General features: G+C 34.2%; 1 protein-coding gene across 1 annotated transcript in view; it reads right to left on the bottom strand.

Moving 5' to 3' along the window:
• Positions 1–13550, bottom strand: part of ITGB8 (integrin subunit beta 8) — a 95045-nt gene that overhangs the window by 28836 nt on the left and 52659 nt on the right. Inside the window, exons 4-6 of the mRNA XM_043462802.1 lie at positions 10523–10769; positions 9024–9189; positions 8289–8447 (exon numbers count right to left, since the gene is read on the bottom strand). Coding sequence (XP_043318737.1) covers positions 8289–8447; positions 9024–9189; positions 10523–10769 — 572 coding nt within the window. The remainder of the gene's footprint in view (positions 1–8288; positions 8448–9023; positions 9190–10522; positions 10770–13550) is intronic.

Raw genomic sequence — 13550 nt, 5'->3', positions numbered from 1 at the left:
TATCTTGACTTTTGTACACAGTGCTCCTATGAACAGTGAGGTACATAGATCTTTTTGATTTTCATTTTCTTCAGATATATATGCCTAAGAGTGGAATTGTTGAATCATATCTTAGTTCTATTTTTAATTTTTTGAGTAATCTCAGTACTGTTTTCCATAGTGGCTGTACCAGTTTAAATTCCCACCAACAATGCACTATGATTCCCTTTTCTTTACATTCCTCCTCTATATTTATTATTTGTGGTCTTTTTGATGATAGCCATTCTGACAGGTGTGAGGTGATATCTCATTGTGGTTTTAATTTGCACTTCACTGATGATTAGTGATGTTAACATCTGTTCACATGTCTGTTGGCCATCTGTATTTCTTCTTTGGAAGAATAACTATTGAGGTCTTTTGCCCATTTTTTAAATCAGTGTGTTTGTTTGTTTTTTCTTTTTTTAATTTTCTTTTTTTTTTCATTTATTTTTATTAGTTGGAGGCTCATTACTTTACAATATTGTAGTGGTTTTTGTCATACATTGACATGAATCAGCCATGGATTTACATGTATTCCCCATCCCGATCCCCCCTCCCACCTCCCTCTCTACCTGTGTGTTTATTTTTTGATATTGAGTTATATTAACTGTTAATATATTTTGGATATTCATCCCTTATTAGACATATCATTTGAAAACATCTCACATTTAGTAGGATGCATTTTCATTTTATTGATGGTTTCTTTTGCTGTGTAAAAGCTTTTCAGTTTGACTAGGTTCCATTTGTTTATATTGCTTTTGTTTCCCTTGCCTGAGGAGACAGGTCTGAAAAATAGTACTAAGATCTTTGTCAAAGACCATACTGCCTATGTTTTCTTCTAAGAGTTTTGTAGTTTCTGGTCTTACATTTAGGTCTTTAATCCATTTAAGTTTACTTTTGAATATGATGTGAAAAAAAGAATGTTCTAGTTTTTTTCTTTTGAGTGTAGCTGTCAGTTTTCCCAGCACCATTTGTTGAAGAGTCTTTCTTTTCTGCAGTGTATATTCTTGCCTCATTTGTCATAGATTAATTGACAATATGTGCATGGGTTTATTTTTGGACTGTCTATGTATCTGATCTATATGTCTTTTGTTGTGTCAGTACATACTGTTTTTATTGTTGTAGCTTTGTAGTATAGTCTGAGGTCAGGGAGAATGATAATTCCAGCTTTGTTTTTTTTCTCTCAATATTTCTTTGGCAAGTTGGAGTCTTCTGTAATTGTATATAAATTTTAGAATAATTTGTTTTAGTTATGTGAAAAATGCCATTGGTAATTGAGAATTTGCGTTACATCTTTGGGTAGATGGCTTGGGTATTATGGCCATTTTAACAATACTAATTAATTCTTCCAACTCAAGAGCATGGGGTATCTTTCCATTTCTTTTTGTCATTTTCAGTTTGCTTCATCATGTTTTATAGTTTTCGGAGCATAGACTTTCACCTTCTTGGTTAAGTTTATTCCTAGGTATTTTTATTCCTTTTGATACAATTTAAATGAAGTTGTTTTCTTGCTTTCTGTTCCTGAGAAAATATATACTAATATATTATTAGTGTATAGAAAAGTAACAGATTTTGTATATTAATCTTGTATCCTGAAATTTTACTGAATTAATTCATTAGTTCTAATAGTTTTTTGATGGAGACTTTATGATTTTCTATATATAGTATCATGTTATCTGCATATAGTGATATAATCATTTATATTGATCAGAGATATTGACCTGTATTTTTTTTTTTTTTTGTATTGTTTTTGTCTGATTTTGCTTTCAGGGTAAAGGTGGCCCCATAGAATCAGTTTGGAAGTGTTTGAAAGTGAAAAAAATGAAACTGAAAGTCGCTCAGGAAGTGGTGCTTTCTTCTTTTCAATTCTTGGAAATAGTTTAAGAAAGATAGATATTAACTCTTCTTTGTATGTTTGGTGGCATTCTCCTGAAGATCTTTGGTACTTGACTTTTGTTTAGGAGGTTTTGATTATTGATTCAGTATTTATACTAGCTAGTGATCTGTTCAAATTGTCTATTTCTTCCTAATTCAGTCTTGGAATATTGTATGCTTGTAGGAAATTACCTATTTCTTCTAGTTTGCCCAATTTGTTTGTATTAACTGTTCTTAGTATTCTCTTATGATCATTTATATTTCTGTGATTACAGCAGAACTTCTCTATCATATCTTGTTTTGTGTATTTGGGTACTCTCTCTCTTTTTTTTCTTAATTATCCCAGTCAACATCTTATTAATTTTATCTTTAAAAAAAAATAGCTCTTGGTTTTGTTGTTCTTTTCTATTGTAGTTTAATAAATTAAATAAACTTCAATTTATTTATTTCTGCTTTAATCTTTACTATAACCTTCCTTTCGCTGACTTTGGACTTTGTGTTTGTTTTCCTAATTCCTTTAGATGGTAAGTTAGGCTGTTTATTTAAATTTTTCCTAATTTCTTGATATAGGCCTGTACTATAAACTTCTTAGAACTGCTTTTGGTATATCCCATAGATTTTAGAGTATTGTGTTTCCATTTTTATTTGTCTCAAGTTATTTTCTGATTTCCTCATCAGTTTCTTCATTGACCACTGATTTCCTACTAGCATATTGTTTAGTCTCCGTGTCTTTGTTCTTTTCCCACTTTTCTGTCTGTAAGTGCTTTCTAGGTTCATGCCATTGTGGTCAGAAAAGATGCTTGATATAATTTCTATCTTCTTAAATTTGTCGAGACAATTGGCATGTGGTCTCTGGAGAATGTTTCATGTATACTTGAGAAGATTGTGCATTCTGCTATTTCTGGATGGAATGTCCTGTAGATATCTATTAAGTGCAGCCGGTCTAATGGTTCATTTAAGGCCTCTGTTCCCTTATTGATTTTCTGTCTGGATGATCTCCCCAGTGATGTCATTGGGATGTTAAAGTGTCCTACTATTTTTGTATTACTGTCTGTTTCTTCCTTTATTTCTGTGTGTGTGTGTGTGTATTCCTATATTGGGCATATATATGTTAATAAGTGTAATCTCTTCTTGTATGGATCCCTTTATCATTATATAGTATTTAATGCCCTTATTTGTCTTATGTCACAGACTTTCTTTTAAAGTCTACTTTGTCTGACACAGGTCTGCTGCCTCAGCTTTCCTTTGTTTCCATTTGTATAGAGTATCTTTTTTCAACCCCTTACTTCCAGTCTGTGAATCTGTAGCTCTCAAGTGAGTGTCTTACAGCAGCATATAGATGGATTTTTTTTTTTAATCCAATGAGTCACCCTGTGCCCTTTGATTTGGAGCATTTTGCCCATTGATATTCAAAATGAGTATTGGTAGGTATGTGCTTATTGCCATTTTGTGACTTTTTTTCTGGTTGTTTCTCTGTTTTGTCTTCTTGCTTTAGTCTGTTCCTTTGTGGTTTGATGATTTACTTTAGTAGTATGCTTGTGTTCATCTCTTTTTAGTTTTGGTCTCTTTTTAGTTTAGTAGTAGACTTTAGTTCATCTCTTTTCATTTTAGCTTTTGTATACCTATTGTAGGTTTTTGATTTGTGGTTACCATGGGGTTCATATATGTTGACGTGTAACTATGTCTGCTTGTTTTAAGCTGCTAGTCATTTAAGTTTAAACATATTGTAGAAGAGCTAAATTTTTTAATATCCCTCTCCCACCTTTTGTGTTTTTGATATCATGTTTTACATTTTCATGCCTATCCCTTAACTATTTATTATAGTTTTAGTTGATTCTATAATTTTGTCTTTTAACCTTGTCACTCGCTTATTTAAGTAGTTGAACTACTACGTTACTATATATCTGCCTTTACCAGTGGTGGTAAAGAGCACTCTAACATTTGAGTTTGGAAAATATTGATTAACTCTCTTAGTTTTTGCTTGTCTGAGATGCTCTTTATATATTCTTCAGTTCTGAATGATAACTTGCTGTATAGAGTATCCTAGGTTGTAGGGTTTTTTTCCTTTCAACACTTTGAAATGTGTCATGTCACTCCCTTGTCTTGCAAAACTTGCTGTAAAATCAGCTGATAGCCTTATGGGTATTCCCTGTATATGACTCTGGTTTTCTCTTGCTGAAAGTTCTCTCTTACCTTAAACTAAAAGTCGTAACAATATTAAACAAACAAACAATTGCATATAAACTTAAAACTTTCTAGGTGCTTTCTGCCTGGGTGAAATTCCCTTTACTTTGCTGATGGTGCATTTTCATAAAACCCAGAGGTGCTAACACTCTAAACTAACCTTATCTGTTTAATTTTGAAAGTTTTTATACAGTGTTAAGCAGAGAAAAACAAAGTATCAATCAGGAAATAGCATGAAAGTTTTGATTATATGCTTTAGTTTAGCCATATTAGAATTAACTTTATTATTCTTATGACATATTAGTAATTTCTGTGAGACTAAATAAATTAAAGGACTTCTGGGGAGTTAAATGAGAGGAGGAGTGAAGAATCACTGACCTTAAAATGAGGCACAAAGAGAAAAAAAAGGTTCAGAGAAAGAAACACCAAATCTAAGCTACTAAAATACAATTAGCAGTGTGGTAGGATCTTGCCTATTTGCATCTCTCCATGAGGACTCAAGAGTCACAGCAATATTTGAAAATCTCATTAATAGTGGTTCATTGTGTGACCTGTTTGCCTCTTCCAAATACTTGCTCCCTGGGCCCGTTTCATTGTTATTGGAGACTCTGGCGTTACTTGTGGTTGAGGGTGGGGTGAATGGTTGTGAAGAGGGCTCCGTATGAGGTTGGGTAGGGAAACAGGATGAAATTCTAAAGCCTCAGTATCAACAACTTGTCTTCTACACCATTGATAATTTTTATACTAACCTCTACCATTTTAGAATGAATTTTAAAATTTTAAATGGTTATTATTACTGGTAAATTATAAAACTATATTACTACTCAAGTTTTTCATTCTGGCACTTGGAGAAAAAGCAGTAGAAAATGTAATTTAGTTAATACTATAACATTATTTGCCAATGGATTCTCTAGGCAAGAACACTGGAGTGGGTTGCCATTTCCTTCTCCAATGCATAAAAGTGAAAAGTGAAAGTGAAGTCGCTCAGTCGTGTCCGACTCCTAGTGACCTCATGGACCACAGCCTACCAGGCTCCTCCGTCCATGGGATTTTCCAGGCAAGAGTACTGGAGTGGGGTGCCATTGCCTTCTCTGATATAAAATATAACAATGTTTAAATATAAATTATTTAACATTTTATCTCATTGTGTAATATATATAAGACAAATTATCTACTTAACTTTATTTCTTCTATAAGTAAGATTGCAACTCGAAAGCAGAGTAAAATTTACACCAAGAACTTCACCACTCTATTTCTTCTAGGTATCCCTTAGGACAGTATGGCAAAGTAGTTAAGAATACATATTTATTAAAAGATTGAACTGGATTGAACCCTGATTCTGCCACTGATTAACTTTTTAGCTGTGTGTCCTCAGTCAAGTTTCTTAATTTCTTATACCCTCAGTTTTTCTGTTTATAAAAGAAAGATAATTATGACTACCTTACCAGGTTGTTATAAAGATAAATTTCATACAGTATGCACTGTACTATATGTAATATACTGATACTGTATGTAGCAACAGTGATTTCAGTTAATAAAACCTCAAAACATGGTAGATGTTACTATTCTGAAATTCACATTGATCCTCATGAAATAGCTATGTGAATAAGCAGTAGAACTCTGGATGATGTAAATTAGACATATGAAAGGCCTCTTATCAATTATTACCTTTTATAAATGAAAGAACCAGAGTCTTGGACCAAGAGGCCCAGATACTATTCAACATTACTGGTATTGGCTGCTGGAGATAAAACTAAGAAGCAAAATATTTGATTGCTTGTCTAAACTTTATCTTTTCAAATTCCTCTATAATGGCTGAATAGGAGAGAACAGATGTCGTTTTAAAATGAGCAGATAAATATGCTTAGAGTTAGGCTCAGGGTAGCTTTGGATAGAGGAGGTTTCAGAGCAGCAGTACATCTTGTGTGTATAAATACAGTCAAGGGGTCAATCAAAATGCTTCAGTTTCTTTTGTTTTAGGGCAGTGTCCCTGGAAATGAAGGGAATGAGACTTCTTAGGACAGGCCTCCTTAAAACACAGACATGGGATAAATGAGATAAAATATTCTTCTAAGGTAGTAGCAATATTGGTTTATTCAGTACCTATCAGTGACATGTGGAAGGTTATCAGTGACATGTTCATTCTTTTAAGTAGGTAAAACAGTGTTCAAGAAGGCAAATACATATCATGATAGTTTGTCCAAATTCCTGATATATAAGTCCAAACACTGTGTAAAATTCCACCAGAATTATACTTTGTTTCTATAAGGTTATATGGCATGGAATATGTCTAAGACTATGAGAACATTTCTTTGCCTTAAGGAATCCTTCCTAGATGAGTAGCAGCACCATCTAAAGTACAATTGTGGAGAGCTGACTTCAGTGACTTGGCAAAACTTTAAAAGGATAATTGCAATGCAGTTTGAGAATAATGTAATTATTATTTTTCCTTAAAAAAAAAGCTTCTACTTTTCTCACAATAGAATGGTTCCTCTTGTCTTCTCTCAACTCCCAGTAAATGAATTAGCACTCTATCTCAGATTAAAAGAGATTGAACAGAAAGAACGATAAGAAATGACTAAAATGGATGAATCTACTGAAGTGAAATGTGACTGAGTAGGAGAGAAGCAACAATGAGAAAGACACTAAGGGAATAACTCCAAATCCTAGATTTTAAAATTCAAATTCTAGCTACTTTAAAAAAATCTTTAAATGTTGAGGTTGCTTTTGAGAATCTAAACCAACCAAGGGTTGATCTTGTTTTATGTGGTAATGCAGTTGTTCCTTTAGACTTTCAAAAAGTCTGGTAGGGCATTTCAGATTAACTAACTTAAACTATTTAAATTTCATTTATAGGAAACACACACATTTCAGCATAATTTGTATGCTTCTGATATTACATTTCCCAAACTGTGCATGAGGTGTCTTCAAGCATTGTGGTACACTCACCAGGGTGCCGCAGAACATCTTAAATATTTAAGGGAAGCATAGCAATACTTGACATCTGTCAGGTATCCATGAACTACCAGCTGGAAGGGGTTCACCGCTTTATGATTACATTTGGCTCTGTTCTTTTACGTGATGTCATATCTTAGCAAAACTAAGCAGCATGAAAATCAGTGTGTAACAGAAAATGAGGGTGGCTATGTCCTGTTTGATTCCAAGGCTTGGGAAGTTCCCATGATAATATGTTTACTAAGAATGACACAAATTTTATATATATATATATATATATATATATATATGATTCATCTGTATTATTGTTTTAACTGGCTACTAGGTTTATAGAACATAAATAGTTATGTTATTGGGCCCTAACTACTTAATATTAACAGAACTGTCAGGTTCTTTGTTTTGCCTATGTGTACCAGGGTAAAGATTACTAAGATCTAGGTGCCACAATATAAGAAAGACTGGAAGCTTTTGTTCTAACATTTCCATGCATGTATAAACAGGGATCACATCACAAATAAATGATGCTTTATGCAATTGATTTTCTACATGTAGAATAGCTAATGCTGGGAAAAACAGTTCTAGGAGATTGTATTTAAATATATGATTTAGAGGTGAAACTAACCCTCAGGAAGCTCCCTTCTCCAGGGGATCTTCCCGACCCAGGGATCAAACCCAGGTCTCCAGCATTGCAGGTGGATTATTTACCATCTGAGCCACCAGGGAAGCCCCAATACAGATAAACTTCAGAAGGAAGAAATGAGGTATAAAATATTGAAAGCCAACCTTGTTTTACTCCATTTTTCTCCTACTCTCTACTTAGATTCTGTTTTACCCTGAGGATTCCTCAGGCCAAATACACTTTTCTTCATCTCTAATATGTTTTTCAATACTAACCCTGTAGAACTAGCTACAAGTAAAGTAGTCAGGCAAACATATGTATATGCTCTTTTCCTTTGAAGGCTCTTCAGTTGCATAAAAAAGTAAGCTTTCTATCACTTTTATTTTTGTAAATTATACATTGCTTTGTAGGACATTAGAGAGTCAGCTACTAGATGTTATCCATGTATTTCAGCCTTACATTTTATTGACCAAAATTTATAGATTGCACTGTTCTGTAACTTGTCTCTCACAACTTGTCCTGACTCTGCATCATGACCCTTTAGGTAATTTCTTGGTGCAGGGACAGCTGAATTTGCTAATTTAAACTTATACTAACCCAAAGAGTCATAGCTACTAATAGGCTATTGTTACAGTACCATGCTTGTTGATCTGACGTAGACGTTGTTTTTCAGATGGCAGTTTCCGTCATTCGGCACCACTATGCCTGCCAATTTGCTATCAAGAGCAAGATGAGATGTCTGATCTGTCATCACCAGCAGCAATCTTTTAGCTTCTTTTCGCCATCCAATATGACTCTTAAAATAAACATGTAATTAGATCTTGTACAATAACATAGATCTTTACTGTGGTCTCAAGAAAACATTAAATATAAGTTAACAAACATTAAGTCAGGCTAGAATTATGTGCATAAATTCAATGCTGTTTCACAAATAGCATTAACTTTTATTTGTATATCCTCTTCCACAGCCATTAAACCACACTTGTTCCTGGCAAGAGACTTCTGGTGTTACCACAGAGGAGGAAAAGGCCAGGTTTACAAAGTGCAGACTGCCTAATGTGATGTGAGTAGGACAACAAGCTATTTCTGGTTCTTCCTTTCAGAGTAGTGAGTGAAAAGAGCAGCCCTTTTGGAAATGATTTTCCAAGAACATAAGTTTTTCTTTCCCTTTTATCTTTTCCTATTTATAAACTTCTAATTTAGTCCCTCTGTCCTGAACACATACCAAAATGAGTATCATTGGTGACAAACAAGAGATAGGAGAAGAATGTGTGCTTTTATGCTATGTTTCACTCCATAAATCAAAGAGAAATCATAAATTCTTGGGGAATTTTATATCTGAGCAAACACTCAATAATATGAAACTTCTTACCTCACAGACAGCTGCCTGAAGCATAGCATCAAAACCTCCTTCAGGTGTATCTATATTTCCAGAGATCTTCTGTCTGTGAACTGCTTTTTCAAACTCAGTAATGTTCTCCGTCAAAGACAGCACATGGATATACCCATGGGGAGGCATACAGTCTAAGTTGTAGTCACTGTATGGGTACAGAAGAAATGCAAATTGTTTTGCTATGTGTCCTTCAAAGGTCCAAAATATTACTCATGTAAAAGTGTGTGGTTGATGTGAGAAGGGAATACTTTTTTTTTGCCAATAAAACTTTTTTAGAGAAAAATCTATATTTTATAAAATCAGAGAAAAGCTCAATATTGCTGAATATTTCTTTGCAGGTAGGAATATAATGGCTTGGTTTCAAAACATAAAGAAGATTAAGCATGTTCCTTTAATATAGGACACCTAAGGGCTTTTATTATGCTAATAAACACTATTAATTTTTAACAGGAGATGAGAATTTTCAGTGATTTCCTATCAGATTTGTTCATGGAACAACTGAAAAACACTTTTGGGGAAATATTTTTAGGAATTTAGTTAAAATACTATACTTTTGTTAGATATTTTAAAATATTTTGCTACTTTTAAAGTGATTTTTGTAGAATCATTGATGAATGGTCAAAATTCATTAAAATTGTTTTGAGAATCCATGATGTCCTCAAAGGTAAGGATTATTTCTCAGGTGCCTCTGTGCTTGGGGAGAAGGTGTATGAAGCTCCATATGGAGATGCATCAGTCTTTTAACACTGCAGCAGACAGCCGGGCTGTTTTGGTAAATTAGACTGTACACTGTAAAGTGATTTGGGCAACGTATGGAAGTCAGAGAGAAGATAATAAATTAAATGTTTTGTTAAGGAAGAACTGAACACATTTATATTTGCTCTCCGTAAATTCAACAGGCTAAATGTTGTGTGAGAAATTCATATTTTAAAGGCTGGTTTTCCTTTCATGGTAGGGCACACACTAATTATAATCAGCCTTCCAAAATGACAAGAAAAAGAGCTCTTTCTAGCAAACAAATTCTCATCTTTTGACCTACCTACCCTCCATGTGCTAGCTGAGTTTTCTTGGAAATAACATTATAAGCAACATAATTATAAACACAGTCACAGTACAGTAATGGAAATGTAGGTGCAATGCTGGCAAAATAAGTACTTTAAAATTGGTAAGCCTTGCTTCAGCAAATTTGGAGCAATAACAAAGAGAAATACAGAATATTCAGACAAGTATTTATATATATGGTAGCCTGATTATTGGATGTTTGTAATAAAAACTAAGTGAAAAAGTATAAAAATAAAAGCCCCCTTCAATCTTAGAAGTCTTCAGAGGAACGTCCTTCCTCTATAAATATTTTTATTTCTCACTTAATTTAAACAAAAATAGATAATTTAGTAAGTCCTTGATATAAAACCAAAATGAGATTTTACAAGATTTTAAACTTGTTTAGCATTAGGAAGTCCATGTCTAGTATTAGGTACCTGCATTGATTATGAATTCTTTCTGGATGGATACTAATGTATGGTGAAACTGTTTTGTCAACGTATGAGCCAAATCCAAGGCGAAAGTCACGGGAGAAAAATGCCATTTTTCTAGATAAATCATTTCCAACTGAATTTAATTTTTCAATATTATTGTGCATTGATGCTGAGACATCAACCAGATAATAAAGATCCACAGGATATTTCTTCAGAGGATGAATTTTCAGCATAAAATTAGCTTCAGCTCCTAGTTCAAAGAAAGACAAACATAGTGTAGTATTCATTTTTAACATCTGAGGTTAAGCTATCAATAAATCAGTCACATTTTAGGTATAGAACAGTGATCACTAATTTGTACATAATGAAGGAAATTGGGAATATTCTGGAATAATTTTAAGACAGTTAGAAGAACATACCAATGTTTTATTCTCCAACTTCTACAAAGCATTTTTCATAATTCTATGGGGCAAAGATAACAGGAAACAGACTAGCTCAATATAAATGTAATAGGGAATATATTTATCACCGTATGAACCTGCTTTTCTAGTGTCTAGTAAAGCACAGCCCAGACATTAGGCAGCATTCTATTATGAGAGACTAGACGATTGTGTTTGTTTGCAGGTGACTTTTAGGTTTGAAGACATCCAGAAAGGCATTCTAAGAAAATTTACCCCTTATTGGATGCAGGTGTAAATTAATTAATTTGGGTTAAGGCATATTTATATATGAGATGCAGAAACTCTGGTACTAAGAAGTACATTAAGCTACTCAGAATACTTACTATCTCATCATGAGTTGTTTGATAAGATTCTTCCTGACCATTAGTTGTAAGAAAAAATGAGACAGTGGTCTAACGAATGATATGCAGCAGCCACATGAGAAGCTAAGCTATGTAGGGGACCGCATTTGTCCAATGCATAATGAGTGCTTGATAAGCGTATATGTTGAAGGGGGAGCACAGAGGCAAAGGAACTGGATGAGAAGAGGTCACCATAAGGAGAGTTGTTGGAGGCTCCAAAAGACAACTGTCTTTGCAATACAGTTTTATTTAGTTCTCTGGCCGTTATCATGTGATACAAAGATCTGGTACCTTGCAGAATGAGTACTTCTGTATTTAACTTTTTAAAGTATGTGGTAAAAAGTTATCAATTTAAATACAGACAATTTGTGAATTTTACTTTTTTAAACAATAAAGCAAATTCTTTGTAAGTCATTAATTATTTGTATATGGGGAATACTTTGAATGGAAAAAAATGAATAAATACCAATTTGAGTACATAATTAGTAGCCTGATCTACTTATGAAAAGGAATCCTATAATTTATCAAATCATTTTCAGTCTTAATATGCTTAAACATATGGGATATTTTAAGCATAATAACAGCACAATATAGCATAAGAATAGCAACATTATAAACTTATTTAGTAGTTCAGATGTTTTTCAGCCAGATTATGAAATGTATTCAAAACAGTAAGCTTTTTGGTTTATTAATATTAATTATGGGAGAAAGTGGCTATTTACTTATTCCTAAATTTGCCTTTACATGCAGGAAAATTCTTTATTATAACATCTCTGTTTCATCAGCCTGAGTTTGGGAGGAGAAGTTGGGTTTGCATAGCCCAGCCCAGTCAACTTTCTTACAACCTATTTTTTAGGAGCTGGGCTGCCTACAGAGAGCATATATTCAGTTCTGCTTTCTAAGTATATGGTGAAAAAGCCTCCCCATGGAAGTGACCTGAAGTTTGGGTAGAGAAGTTTAATTCAAGAGAATGATAGAATCGGGTAGACAGAGCTGAATTGATGAAAAATAGAAATGGAGTATGTTGGGAAGTGTAGTTCATGTGGAGGAGCTTGTGTTTTAATATGTAGGTCAGCATTTAATTTTCTTTTTTAATTTGTGTAGTTTTTTAACTGTTGACTGAGGCATATGGCTGGAGGCATCAGGCACTGGCCACATGGTATTTTCACCCTGATGGATCATTGTAGTTTATGTTGGCTCTGCCTAAATATGAATGGCTGCCTATTTTGACAGAGTCACTGAAAAATACATCAGATACTCAGTGTGTTGTGTGAGTTGTTATATTGTTGGTTGGTTATCTCAGCCACAGGCAGAGCCTGTACAGAATCAACAAAAGCACAGTGCTTGGAGGCCTGAGCTATTCGGGGCGCTCCAGCCATTCAGGGGCCTTCAGCACATATCAACTGCTTACAGCTGAGCAAGCAAATCCTAGGCTCACTAGCCTCAGCAAAGAAGAGGGTTTTTAGGAACCCTTGCCAGATGATCAGGGTTAGAGGGTGTAGTCTGCTGTGGCTTGATTTTGGATTACATAGATGCTGGCATTAGCACATGTACCTGGGTCAGCTGAAGACCTCAGCATGGACTGACACCTCAGTAAGACAAATTTTCACTATAGGAGAAAGGAAAATCTTTCTGTACACAGGCCTTTTACTCATTGCAGGAGAGAACAATAATCACTACTTTAAAATTGCAAGGCACTTGAGTTTCCCAAAAGGTTTTAGCTTTAATCAGTAAGCTTAAGGTGGGCAGCCCTAAATAGGCTGACCCCAGACCACTCTGCTTGTTAAGGAAAAAGTTGAAGGGGCCAAGCTTAGATCACCACATTTTGCCAATGAGCAAATGACACTCCATGACACTCCCTTGTTATGCTCTCAGATTGGCTTTGGATTAAATAATTGGATATGAAGCAGAAACCTTCTCTTCATATAGGCAGTAGAAATAAATACCTTTTCATGGGAATATGGATACTATGTCCCTGGATAAAATCCTCATTCAGTTCATAGTGGGGTTCCACCAACACTGGGCTCAAAGGGAAAATGACATTAAAAAGGTTTTGAATATACTGAATGAGAAAGAATCAAATCTAAAAACAATATCTGTGGCTATCACCATTGAAATATAAAGTCCAGCAGAAAAGTCTTAAATGCTACTCCGAGAGAGGAGTTACATGGGGGTGGATTATTTTAGTGAGTAAGAGCTACTAACTGAAGTGATCTATCGAAAATATTT

This window comes from Cervus canadensis, chromosome 3 (assembly GCF_019320065.1).
Source record: "Cervus canadensis isolate Bull #8, Minnesota chromosome 3, ASM1932006v1, whole genome shotgun sequence".
Classification (NCBI taxonomy): Eukaryota; Metazoa; Chordata; class Mammalia; order Artiodactyla; family Cervidae; genus Cervus; species Cervus canadensis.
The sequence above is the reverse complement of the archived record's forward strand: the minus strand, read 5'-3'. Positions and strand labels throughout refer to the sequence as shown.